This window comes from Phragmites australis, chromosome 2 (assembly GCF_958298935.1).
Source record: "Phragmites australis chromosome 2, lpPhrAust1.1, whole genome shotgun sequence".
NCBI lineage: Eukaryota > Viridiplantae > Streptophyta > Magnoliopsida > Poales > Poaceae > Phragmites > Phragmites australis.
Genome location: NC_084922.1, coordinates 18,175,905 through 18,189,473, shown reverse-complemented (window position 1 = coordinate 18,189,473; position 13,569 = coordinate 18,175,905). Strand labels below are relative to the sequence as shown.

General features: G+C 41.1%; 1 protein-coding gene across 4 annotated transcripts in view; it reads right to left on the bottom strand.

Moving 5' to 3' along the window:
• Nucleotides 1-395: 395 nt before the first annotated feature.
• LOC133901683 (piezo-type mechanosensitive ion channel homolog) overlaps nt 396-13,569 on the bottom strand; it is a 29,772-nt gene continuing 16,598 nt past the window's right edge. For 2 of the 4 annotated variants that reach the window (XM_062343124.1, XM_062343147.1), the window contains 8 exons: nt 10,994-13,542; nt 10,471-10,866; nt 9,441-9,599; nt 8,068-8,583; nt 7,841-7,982; nt 7,053-7,197; nt 784-1,294; nt 396-658 (listed from right to left, as the gene is read on the bottom strand). In XM_062343124.1, the coding sequence (XP_062199108.1) occupies nt 1,159-1,294; nt 7,053-7,197; nt 7,841-7,982; nt 8,068-8,583; nt 9,441-9,599; nt 10,471-10,866; nt 10,994-13,542 (4,043 nt within the window). In that variant the 3' untranslated portion in view covers nt 396-658; nt 784-1,158. Of the gene's footprint in view, nt 659-783; nt 1,295-7,052; nt 7,198-7,840; nt 7,988-8,067; nt 8,584-9,440; nt 9,662-10,470; nt 10,867-10,993; nt 13,543-13,569 lie in introns of those variants that run through there. The other 2 variants (XM_062343132.1, XM_062343140.1) reach the window with 2 other exon arrangements.

Genomic DNA, 13,569 nt, shown 5'->3' with positions numbered 1-13,569 from the left:
TGTGCCACAACGCTAGTGGCCCCCTCATGCACCACCGTGCAACCCAACAGCCGCTGCTGCCATTGCTACCGTGAACCTCCATCGCCAACGTGCATGCTACCATCACCCCAAAATAGATTCCTTTCGTCACACTGATCCTTCTAGTATCGACCTCCGGTCACGCCTCACCGCCGTTTGCCACCAAGGATAGGTCAAAGGATCAGTCAAAACTGATACCAAAAGTTTCGAGTAGAACCCAAAACTTCCAAGTAAATTAAAAAACCAAAACCTAACTGAGAGATCAAACATAAAAGATCGGTTGGAACAAGCTGAGAAGAGGCTCATAATATGGGGGTCAAATATGAGTAGCTATACAGGGTAAACAGTCACAGCAGAGAAGGCAGCTTGCAATTCAGTGATCCAGGATGCGAACCTTCATTCAGTACATATCACAATTTGGAAAGAGTTCCACGTCCAACAGAACGTATACATAAGAGGGTAGTGCATCTGCGTCCATTTGACTAGATATTTGGTGTAAATACAGGGCACGCGGAACTCTTAGTATCAGGATATAAGAAATTTGCATCATCTTGGATATTTCAAAATTGCCGCTACCACTCCACATCTCAACCATTTCCTACCAACCAGTGTTGCTGATAGTATTTGAGCGATAAAAAGCCTGCACTCGTAAAGAACCCATATATATAAATAAGCAGCATAACTTCAGGAACAAACAGCACAATGAGCAGTGCAAAATTAGCTGGCACATAGAAAAGAAAAACAAATCTGAAATTGTGGACATACCTGGGCACATGAGCAAAGAGATTAAGATCATGAAAATATATTTGAAGATATTCTGCATGTTTAGCTGACCATCATGGAATAGATTGCATCTTTCTCCACAACCTTTTTTACATATTTAGTAGTTTGTGATAACTTTCACAAACAAACTTGGATGTATACATTTACAAAAAAGAATCACTATCGATCTTATATACATGTTAGCTGAAAAAAATGAATAACCAGAACAAGTACAAGGACTATTTGCACGATCTCGATCTATGACTCATGAAAGCAGAGGGGGCAAGAGATGTAACTATCAAGTTAGCCTCAGTTAGTCTTCTTGTACAGTACATGCAAAATATTTGTAAAATTGCTTTTTTTGCAGAACAGGAGCTCCTAGTCAGGCTTTGTGTACTCGAGCAGCATGTGCGGTGACCTATAAATGTTTACCAATGTCCAATATAGAACTTCTTCAACTTCTAACTCGCCCTCAGCTCTCGCCGCATAAATACCTTCACAGATGTCGAGTAACCTACAAAAAATAGGTATATCATTCTTTATCCTAAAAAAACAAATATTGACAATAAATCTATTTCAGAAAAGAGTCAGTTTGTTTATCCTATGACCATTTGAAATTTTAATTAGCTTGAGAAATATACATATACTGCAGCCTGAATTCGGAACTTTGTTCTGTCCTGTTCGCGTTGTTTGGGTATTGAAAAAAGGTGAAAGCAATGAAATGTAAAAAGACAGGCATTCAACTTTATCAGTTCCGAAAGCATAAATTTGCAAGGAAAACGATAACACGGAAAATTAGGGCTTTCGGAGCTGTGCCTATGCTTGCAAAATCTTCTGGATTCTGACATCTTTTTTCGGCAACATAGTCTCATGCCACCACCACACGCAAACAAATGCTGCTGTAAGGTGTGAACAGATGCCATCTGCGGTTACCTCCAAGCCGACAACAGTAGATCCAAGTATTGGGCTAGAGCTGTGGATCCAAGTATTGGGCTAACAGATTCGCAGTTAAGGGGAGGGTGTGGTGCAGCAAGACATGGCAGCACCAAAGACTAGTGATGGTAGGGCCTGGGTTGGTACGGAGGTTGTAGGTTGTAGGTTGTAGTTATGGTGGATCGGAGGGCGGGGCTTGACGTCCAGGTGCCGCAATGGCAACCTGGCCAGCGACGTCGATGTGGAGAGCTGAGGCAGAGGGATGAGGTAAGAGACTTCTTTATTGATTCTTGCTTTAGGGAATGAGTCACAATTGCCATGCTACTTATAGCTAGGCTTTAACTAACCAAAGGATCCTAAAAACTCGACCAAACCAAATGCTAACAAACAAACTAATTGAATCATTATGAGCTTGCTCTTCTAGCTGTTGCTTCGCTTCACTCTGTGAGCCTTTGCATGCTAGTTATGAGCTGGGTTAAGGAAGGTATTCAATGCTTCGTGAGCTGTTGTGTGGTTGTGTTCTTGCTAGATGGCTTGTTGTCCATGGCCCATGGTTGTTGTGCTAGCTTCATTCACGTCTAGCTTTAATCTTTGCTTTTCCGCTACGTCTATCCGTGCTTTAGTCTCTCTTTGAGTTCGTCTATCCCGTGCGAGTCCACATATTCCTAGGTCCATTAGTCATTTCTTTTCCCATTGTTATTGATGCAACAGTGTCATTTAGATCTTTCAGTAGCTTTAGTGACAACTTCTTTTGTTGTCTCGCTACTTGTCATTGTTGTGTTTGCAATTCTTCATCTAGGGCATTCTTTTGTCGTCTTGGTCTTTCCGTAGCTTTAATGATTACTTCTTTTGTTGTCTTGCTACTCATCGTCGCTTTGTTGCAATTCTTGACCAAGGATATTCTTTGTTGTCATCATCACAATTCTACTCGTGTGCTTAGTATTGCACTTCTTCGGCTTGATTCAACAGGATTACAAGACTTCACTTTACGACGGCTTTTAAGAGATAATTTTTTGATATATTAGTCTAAGTTTATTACTTAGTGTCATCTCTTTCAAATGCAACGTTATTGCATACGCCTTGCATTTGAAGAGGGGTGTTGGGAATATAGAGTTCTTATCAATTACATATAGGTTAGGTTACTAGAGTCCTTATCTTGTACTCCTCATGTACTCTATATATTGCCCCCCGAAGCTATGCATACGCCTTGCATTTGAGGAGGGTGTTAGGAATATAGAGTTCTTTCTTATCAATTACGTATAGATTAGGTTACTAGAGTCCTTATCTTGTACTCCTCGTGTACTCTATATGTTGCCCTGAGGAGTTACTATTGAATATAAGTTGCTGACGTGTCGTCAAAGAAGGCGCAAGCTACTGATGACGCTGTGTATGGATGGTCAAGTGCTATGAAATGCGCATATTTAGAAAAAACGGTGGAACACAGCGAGGATAACAGACTTGCCATGTACCTTAGGTAGACCCTCGACAAAGTCCATTGAGATGTCCGCCCAAACCTATGATGGCACAGTGAGCGGTTGAAGAACGCATGCTAGGTGGAGCATCTCTGTTTTGTTACGCTGACAGGTGACACAGGAGTGAACAAAATCACGAACGAGGCTGCGGTCATGAGGCATGTGGAAGTCGGCTTGCAATCTGTGCAACGTCTTCTGAATCCCCTCGTAACTAACAAAGTGGGCGGTCAGCAACAGAACTATGAGCAAAGGCGACAAGGTAGCCAAGAACACATGACGGTCGTGTAGGATGAGGCCATCGTAGATCCTCCAAGGTGCGTCGGGGTTGCCGGCAAGGATCTGGTCACGGATGGTCACCATGTCTGGATTGGTGTCGAGTTCGCGGCAGATGTCATTGTAGCAGTGCAGTCAAAGGTGCAAAAAGGGTTCTCCTAGGCGCTCAGGCGAGGGAAGGCGCAGCAGTAGCTCCTCAAGGCATGCAAGGCGCAACGCTCTTCGCAAGGCGCACGCTTTTTGGGCTTAAGCGCAAGGCGCACAGTGCATAGGCGCTCGCTTTTGCTCTGCCTTGTTGTCTTTTATCTGCTACCGCTAGTGGCTAGTGCCATGTAGATGTGATGCTCGGGAGGGAAAAAGGAGCAAAGGAAGTGGTGAAAAGGGGGTTTGGGAGTTGTTCCGGCCGTGAAAGTTGTGGTCCAGCCGAGTTCTTTCCTTTGCTCTCTTTTTTGGCTTTAGGGAGTAGGTGTGGATTGATGCATACAATGGCAAGTGTACATTGATGGTCTGACTCCCTTTCTCACCTCTAATACTCTAACCTCTGTGTTTCCTTTTGTTTTCTTTTTTTATAACTTAGGCAAATACATGTGATGTTTAGCTCAGGCAATGTAATTATAGAAGTGTCATCGGATAATACATGCATTTTCCTGCTATTATGTTACTACAATGAGATGGACTAAGAATTGGCAGCAACAATGTTAATAACTATGGATATATCTTATATGTATGTTATATACTAGGGGTACGATAAAGGTTATTATACTTGCACCTATTGTTTCTTAAGCGCACGCCTTTTTTGCGCCTTGCGCCTAAGGCAATTTAGGGACCTTGCGTCTTAAGTGTGCCTTGCTCTTTCAACTGCATTGCATTGTAGAGGTAGAAAGTCGGCCAAGAAATACTCAGCAAGGCACCCTAATCAGAGTCACGACGCAAGAGCGCATTCGCAACCATATTTAGGCACCTAGGGCGGTATTCCATCGTGAAGTCAAAGCCAAAGAGTTTGCTAATCTGTTGATAGTGCGGGATGGTTGATAGTCGCTAATCCAACATGAACTTTCAGACTATAATGATCGATGTAGATGACGAAGCAGCGGCCTCATAAGTGAGGTCACCAGTGGCGCACCGCTTGAACCAGTCCGATGAGCTCCCTCTCGTATGCTGCAAGCTTGACGTGTCGTGCCACGAAGGGTCGACTTAAGAACGCAAGCGGCTCGTCACCCTAATGCAGAACAACACTTAAGCCAGTCCTCAAAGCATCGTAGTCGACAAGGAAAGGTTTGTCGAAGGTCAGAAGTTGGAGGATCAGTGCCGTGGATAGGGCATGCTTGAGGGCTTGGAATGTCGTCTATGCCTCCAGCGACCAATGAAAGGACTCCTTTAGCAGCTTAGTGAGCGACGTGATAATGGTGTTGAAGTCCTGGATGAACTTGCGGCAATATCATGCAAGTCCCGATAATCCACGCAATCCATGAGCTAAGCAAGGCACCAACCAAGATGCTACCGTCTGCACTCCATCCATGGCCATGCCGTCTTAAGAAATGATATGGCTGAGCTAAGATATGGATGAGGCGCCGAACATGCACTTGGATCGCTTGAGGAAGAGGGAGTGCAATGCTGACCCATCCGTGGCTAGAGTACGGTACTCATAGGCGTGTGCGAGACTCATTGCTATCTGGATGTCCTGCGATCATGGAGCTCAACATCGATGCAGACCCGATCCAGAAGGCTAGCGGTGAACAACTGCACTTGTTGGGTCGAAGACAGGTGATCCGTGCAGCAAAGGAATGCCAAAAAAATTTCCTGGTAATCATCAACCTTATCGTGGAATGGAAGCCACGCTAATTCACCGAGTGGATTGCTCCGGAGTGGAGGCCCGAAGCGTAGATTGCACAACTCTTTGAAGCTCTTTCAAGCGCTCCCAGATCGGTGTGCCTATGTCGCGTTCTAACATGAAGTACCAATGTTGAGCGACGCTGATGAGGTGATAGGAGGCAAGCCACACCTTGTCAGCCTCCAATGTATGTTGGTCGCGGTAGAATTGGTCGCATCTGTTCAACAAGCTAAGTGGATCTTCCTTTGCATCGAAGGTTGGAAACTCGAGCTTATGGAACCGTGGCACGCCGGTGCTGCCACCAGCAAGTGGCACCTGATTGTATATTGGATCTATGGTGGTACGGAGTTATGGCACAGATGTAAACGGCTAGTACCTGAAGGAGTTGGGAATAGGTAATGGTGAGTGGGGAAACTGGATGTGTTGAATGTCTGTGGTGGGCGATAGTTGTGGTCGTGTGAAGGTTGATGGTGTTGTGCTGGCAGGGATGACAGGCGTGGGCAATGCTAGAAAAGAGGCTGACACGCTGGAAGCTGCACCGCCTAGCAGCGAGGGTGCCTGGTTCGTGAACTCCAGCGGGCACTTTTCCACCACCGTGAGGCGCAAGGACATGGTGGACATCTGTTGTGCCATATCGCCCAGCTAATTCTTCATGTCGGTCAACATTTTGGTCATGGCCTCCATGGCCTGTTCATTCGCCGCCGAGGTAGCCCCTTCCTCATCATTGGAACCTGGCATCTTCGATACCAAATTGGTAGCCTAGGTTTGTGCAGAGGTTGTAATTGTGCCGGATCCAAGGGAAGGGCTAGCCGTGACGGCAACCTAGCCAGCAACGTCAATGTGGAGAGCTAAGGTTGATGTGAGGGCTGAGGTAGAGGGATGAGGCAAGAGACTTCTTTATTGATTCTTGCTTCAATGAATGAATCACAATTGACGTGCTACTTATAGCCAGGATTTAACTAACCGAAGGATACTAACAACTCAATCAAACCAAATGCTAACAAATAAACTAATTGAGTCATTATCCTAATCGACTGAAGTCTCTGGGCCAAATGCTAACAAATAAACTAATTGAGTCATTATCCTAATCGACTGAAGTCTCTGGAACATAGCTGCCGCTTGAGTCAATCCTTAGCCACTTTACTTCGTGTTGCATCGCTAGTACGTTTTGCCGATCATAACAGGTGAAATTAAAGATGGTGAGACCAGTGTGACAACTAAACACATAAGGCAGCCATGGAGACAAAGATTGTCATTGTGAACAATCCTAAGATTTGCCACCACAATTGCGCACTCTAGGCAGCCACTACAGTGCTGTCCACACCCTGGAATACCCACTGAGAGAATCGTGCCCAAAAGGGGAGGCAACAATGAGACAAATGTGGCATCTTGCAATTGAGGCAAGTGCACTTGTGATAGGGGAATGGAAGTTTTGTAGCTTTCTTTTATTCTTGTGGATGTCTAGTGTCTCCAAATCAACAGAATGGAAGAGAAATAGGGTGCTGATGAAGATGTAGTGGCAATTGTATCATTTCTGAGAAGTTGACCCCTACAACAGCATGTTCTATAGCTATTTTGGGAAGCAATGGCTCAAGATCAATTAAGCAAAAAATGATGGCAGAATAAGAGATAACATATTTCCCAAAGACAGAGACCAAATGTTCCCAAGAAATATTCAAATTACTTGGTTCAAATTTTGATCTTTTTTACTGTTGTTTATTAAGTCCACAGCATGGAAAATTTTCAAAACATATTTAACATACCTGTCACAAGATGGAAGGTTCTCATAAGGTATTCTCATTCTCAAGTCTGAGCATTGCAGCCTAATAAATCTTGCAACAGCTAAGACAAAAGTAATGTACAAACTCCATATGCTAAATTTGCTGAGTGTTTCACCAATAATGCCCTCTGAAATGTAAAAAATAATAAAATTATTAGCAGGAAAGAGATAGCAGCTAAAAGTACCCTTCCTTTTGTAAACAAAACTGTAATCCTAAAACTGATATCGTAAACAAATTCAAGCTCCACAATATGAACGAACATTAGCAAGAGTAAACAAATAACTTCAATCAAGAGATCGTTCTTGCGAGAACTACGATTAAAATATTTAGCATAAATTTGAGTCCATCTGATACGTGAAAATCAGTTAAGGATAAGAACAAAAACTAACCAAACATGAAAGTTACCGAATTCTGAATTAAGTCTGCTAACAATGCTAAACTGTTGGTTCATCCAAACTTTCTGTGTGAATTAGTTTTCATGCATTAAGATCAAATAGAACCACAACTACAAACTCATTATAAGTCCAGATGTATTGCTAAAGTTTTGAAATAATGCACTTCATCATATAAAAATCATGCAATGAAAGAGCACAGAAAAAAAAATGCAGGGTAATGAAAAATAGAAGGACAGATTAAGCATTGAGATTTGTATCAGCATCTTCAAACAATATATAGAAATGTAAACTTATTATCTTCTCTATCAGAATTCAAAGGTCACTCGAGATTTGGTAGGGAACTAATCAAATGTGAAACCATGGATAGATACATACGAGGTGTCTCCTCAGACACGACAATAACCATGGGACCATTAAGCCCTTGACAGCCAGCCAAATCTGATGGGTTTGCATTGTAGAATGACCACCAAGGAGGAGTGCCATTATTCAAGAGCAGTTCACCACTAACTGAATCTATCTGCACTAATGGATAGATAACACAATTTAGCTTCTGTCAAAGGAAAGCTAACAAATAAATAGAAGTCTAGAAATTTAGTGCATACCGCTGCTTCTAGTTGCCGAACTTCACCTGAACCAGTGACCCGAAAGTACCGAGGGTATGCATCAACTATACTGAAGCTGTTTGCAGTTCCATTAAGCACTTGTTTAACATCATCTACACTCGGGTGGTGTTCAACAGAGGATTCATATTTCACTAATTCCTTCCCTTTTGGTCTAGCTCTGAGAAAATCCCAATTTAAAATAAGTTCCATCTTTCCAAAAGGCATTTGTGTCTCCTCAAGGGATTGGATAAATCTGCTTTGGACTGGAGGAGGTATCAACCACATTGTGGATGCATCAGGTTGGCAGCAAATCAGTTGAATGTCATCGACATTGTATGCCCCTAGGTAACCTAGAGGATCAACATCATCATAGGCCTTCAAGTACTTCCAAGGTATCTTTTCACAGGCAGTAGTCTTAAAAAAAGTTAACCTTCCACCAAGAGCATTTATATCAATCTTAACACTTACATCAATAATGGGGTTGGCAATATTTGTAGGGTTACCACTACTGTAAATCTGAAATTTTGAAAAATAAGAAAATTGTCTTTAGACATTGCAAGAGCATAGACCAGTTGTACAGGAGATATGAGAACAAATATTGAATCGAGGGAAGTTGATGGTAAACATTTGAACTAAGGGAAAAGGGAATAAACATAAAAGGTGGAAAACATTGGCTGTCTACTAGTAAAAATAAGTTTGCACAATGAAATCACGTGATAAAGAGAGCATGTTACAAAGGTATATCAGGTTTTCTGTATTCAGCAAAAAGTAAGTTATATATACATAAGGGAAAGCAGATTTGAGGAACAAAATGAGGGACAATCCTCTAAAGTTTATTGAAATCGTAACTGCCATATTACAAATGCAAGTATGCAACCAATATGATGTGAACACAGCTATTATTCCTAGTGTGATGGAAAAACAAATATGACTGTTAAGGCAAAAATATTAAATTAATTTCCAAAAGCATAGTAATGACTAACTGAGAAAAAAGCCCACCACCTAAGCATGCCCATTGCCCAATAAAAAGTTACCAGGATTCTGATGGTTCAACAAACACTAAATGCAACATTCTTACAATATAATAATGCCCGTCACCTAAAAAAGGAAAATTGAGGATTTGCCACTCCAATAAAGTGCATTTGAGAGCTATCATTCCATTATTTCATTGAAATATGGGACATCGAAACATTGAGTGAAAAAAGTTTCAAAACCTGACAAAGGGAGTGGCAAATCCACGATAAATTATGCTGATGAGGAAATGGTGATTTCTTTGTGCGAGACAAGGCTCAGCATTTTTTAATATGCAGAGAAGGGGCTTGGAGAAAGACATATTAATGTAACTATTCTGGAAAATTGTTGTACTCACGTACCAGCATAGGAGCCCAAATAACACAAATAAGTACAAAGAATAGGCATATCCCACTAGAGAATTTTGTCATTTTTGTTTGCTTTTCTCCTTGTCGATGATTCGCCCTATTCAAAACTGCATCGCATTTCACAAGGAACAAGCTTGCATATATATCCTCCAACTGTTCAGATCAATAGAAGTATCAGATTGGAAAATTTGCCTTATGTAGCCATAATAAAAATACTGCAAAAGACAAATAAATAAATACATTGACTGAGAAAGCAAAAAGTTCAGATAATTTCAGGCCGTCCATAAATGCATATACTTTACGATAATGCCATCAATTTTGTAGTTAACATGTCCCTTGAAAAGGGGTATGTTTGCTATTATGATGTTATATAAAGCTGACTGCACAAATCACATGTTAGAGGACCTATTAATGTTAAAGCTTAATTCAGTAAGTTAAGCATGCCTTCTGAATATTCTACAAAAGCTGAATATTGGTCACGGAGCTTCTGGGACTTCTACTGAATTCTGAAATCAAACATCAGCTGGGTTATTAAATACAACTAGCCAAACAGGCCCCTAAAAATTGCTCGTTCATACTTCAGAAGTCCACGGTGGTAGAATTGTCAATGTTGAAAACTAAAACCATTCAAATGCAAGTAAAAATACCGCATTTTTTACCACTAAGACAATTTTTTTCAGGGTTACTAGCACTAATAAAATCTTCCCTTGTTTTCAAATCAGACATTCTGAATATGAATGCTAAAGTATAAGAGATGGAACCTATAAAGAAGTTGTACAATTGCCATGATGGTGATCAGAGCACAGTAACTCTAGAACCTTCATACAAGATTATACGATTTTTACTACTGGAACGACAAGAAAATTTTGAATTGAATGTAGTTAGTTGTGCATCACTCAAAGCATACAGAGGCACATCTAGTGGTTTCCTACAGCTCAAGGTTGGCTTCAGGACCTATATGCAAAAAAACTAATGGAATGATTAGCCATGTATTAGCAAAAGAACATCTAGAACCAATACATACCTTAAGCCAATCATACATTGTTAATGATGTGGTTGTGCAAGACCAATCAAGCACACACCGCAACTCATACAAGAATGGTAACGCACGATACAGCCGGAAGCCCAAGTAATTTACTTGAGTAACTTTGCTGGTCAAAAACTGTCTATATAAGTTGCTCTTGTTAGGAATACCATATCTGATCTGTAATGCCTGCAGTGCTAGGGAAATTGATTTTGTAAGGTAGATAGCGCGTAGAACAAGTCCTCCAACATCCCTGTGAGCTAGCTCCATTCCCCAGGCATATTCAGTGACTGAATACGTGAAAAGCACAAGGTTAAAAAGATAGAAAACAACTTTTCCGGTGGCAAAGGACCATAGGTATATAATGCGGTCAACCACTATCAAGAAAAAGAGAACCTGCAAAAGAGGTAGGGCAATCACTAAGGGGGCCAAGAGCTCATAAAATAATATATACTAGAACCTTAACTAGAACAATACATTAGCATGTAAGTTTGTAACAACGTCAATGGGAAGGTGAGCTCACCATTAGGATGAAAACAAACTCTTTTGGGAACTGATCCTCCAGCTGGTAAACTTCTATAAACTCGCTCTTATTTTTTAGGACAGATTGATAGAACATGGCAACAAGGAAGAAAACTGCCAAATCAGCACCAAAATAATATGCATAAAGATCAATCTCTCTTTTACCACCACCAATCACTGAGACGATTGGATAAGGAAAATTTATTTCTTCAAAAAGTCCTGCTTTCTGTGATTCATGAATCTCCTTTTCTACGTCTGCTGCTGGAGTGAGTGATTTGTACCATCCTGCGGACTGGCAATCTGCAGGAGAAGCGTAAACAACTTCTACTACAGCAAGAGCCATATTAGAATTTTCTTTGCTTTTTTCAATACTTTGAATCCGGACTTTACTACAACAATGGCAAGAGGAAGGCAAGTTAGCCTGGCATCTTTCTTCGTGTGCAATAGCAAGCAACCTATTTATTGCTGACTCTATCCTCTCCGGTTGGATTCCATCTTCTGGCCAATGGTTTACTTCCATTGTAACTTGAACAAAATATGGAGGAGATTCTGCTCCCTGTGTTAATGACATCCAATATCTAGACAAGCCTCTACCAGTCATCCTTATGAGATTCATTACAGGCAAATGCAAACTTTTTAGCCTATCTCTCCAACTGTAAGGCATACAGTGTTTCTCTTCCACGTTGTTTCTTGCACTAAGAAAGCTGAATTCTGTTACAGGAACCCATTCACCATCTTTGGCAGTGATAGAGCTTTGCAAGAGAGTAGATATATATACTAAAATGAGAGGTAATATACTAACGACAAACGATGCCTTTATTTTATCATCAGGGAATCCTAATCTCTGGAGAAGAGGTAAATGTATATTCAAACCACAGTGCTGAATGATAATCTGAAATATATACTGTGATAGAATGTTGAGCTCAGTGTAGATCAGCATGATGACCCAAAACAAGTAACTTGGCCCATAATTCACACAAAGAGCATATAAGAAAAGCGCCCCAAGGTAGACCATGGATAGCAAACTAAAGTTCCACAGGAAAACCAGAACAAAACAGCAATAGCAAACATAATCATAATTACTTCGCATCTGATACCATATATACCGAAAGATCACACCAATTGGCATGCTTGATTTCACTTTAGTTCCTGAGGCATCTGAAACGGAATGTGTCCTCAACAGCTGCCCCTCTTGTGTTTCCCTCTGACTTTCAACATCATAAATGTCATCTTCTGCAATATGCTCATTGGAATGTGGTTCATCTGGATCAATGTTCAAAAAGCTCACAATATTTGTGACTGCCTGGTTTCCAAACGACTGAACATGGGAAACACCGTCACCAATCAATTGTACAGCTGATTTTAGTGGGTTTTCCTTGGGTTGTCCTCTTGCCCTCCCCTCTTTGTATAAACTATAATTAACCTTGCCATCACTCTCCTCAAGCTCAGTGATCTCTGGTGTCGAACCTAGGGAATTTCTAGTATTATCAGTCAGCACAAGTTCTTCACTTCTCCCCCTGGTTGGTGGTCTCAAAGTATCAGATGAGCACTGGAACAGCAAATCTGCCATGTTCTTTTGTGTATCTGTTAAAGAAAATTCAAAGGACTGTGATGATTCTGCGCTTCCAGTCTTATCTTGGTTGGTTGGTGATCCATTCTCATTTTCTTCATGTGGGGTACTAGTATCACTATACAACTTAGTATTCCTTCTGCGTCTTAGGCCCTCATTGTGAGACGTATCATTTATTGGTGTGAAGGAGTTCATTCTGTTAAGCTGACTTTGTAAATTGTACATCTCAGATTTCATCCTTTCCACTTGCATGTTGCGCTGACGTTTATGCTCCTCAGACCTGCGAAGATGCTGCAGCTGCTCGGTTTTCTTTAACACTTTTTTTTCCTGCTCACGGACCATAGCACCAATTTGCTCTGCTTCAAGGTATCTTGACACATAATCAAACTCACTAGAGCTAAAGATGTATGATTGGACGGACACCAATAGGAAGATCACTATCTCAACAAAAGCCGATCGTGATGTTATCTTAAAACCATAGTCATACTTGTAGAATCCAATTATTTCATACACGTAATCAATTTGATCACACTTGCCAGAACTAAACTGCCCAATGTAAGGAGATTGATAAGCAAGTGACAAAACAATGAGAGCAAAATTATACATCCGTAGATACTTGAAAATCATGTTCTTCTTCTTCAATATTTCAAGTCTCATTCTGAAGAAAACAAGAGCAAAACCGAGATAACCAAGGTGCAGAACATCGTACTCTAGAGTACCGGTAATAGCAATTAGTGCCAAAACTATGTCTAATAAATGGCAATAAGCATAAAGCCGTACATAGTCAAGCAATGTCCAGAAGCTCTTTGTTTCCAGTGAGAGGTCCCTCCAAACTAATGCATTTTTCCTTTGGGACATCATCTGACGATACGTATCCGAGTCCGAGAAACCAGAGAAGCGGTCAGAGCGTAGCTTAAAAGAGGAAAATATAAACACAACGTAGTAGCTAATCAGCATTCGAGGATCATCGGCAATTAGTCCTGCATCGAATTAATATAGAAATAGTT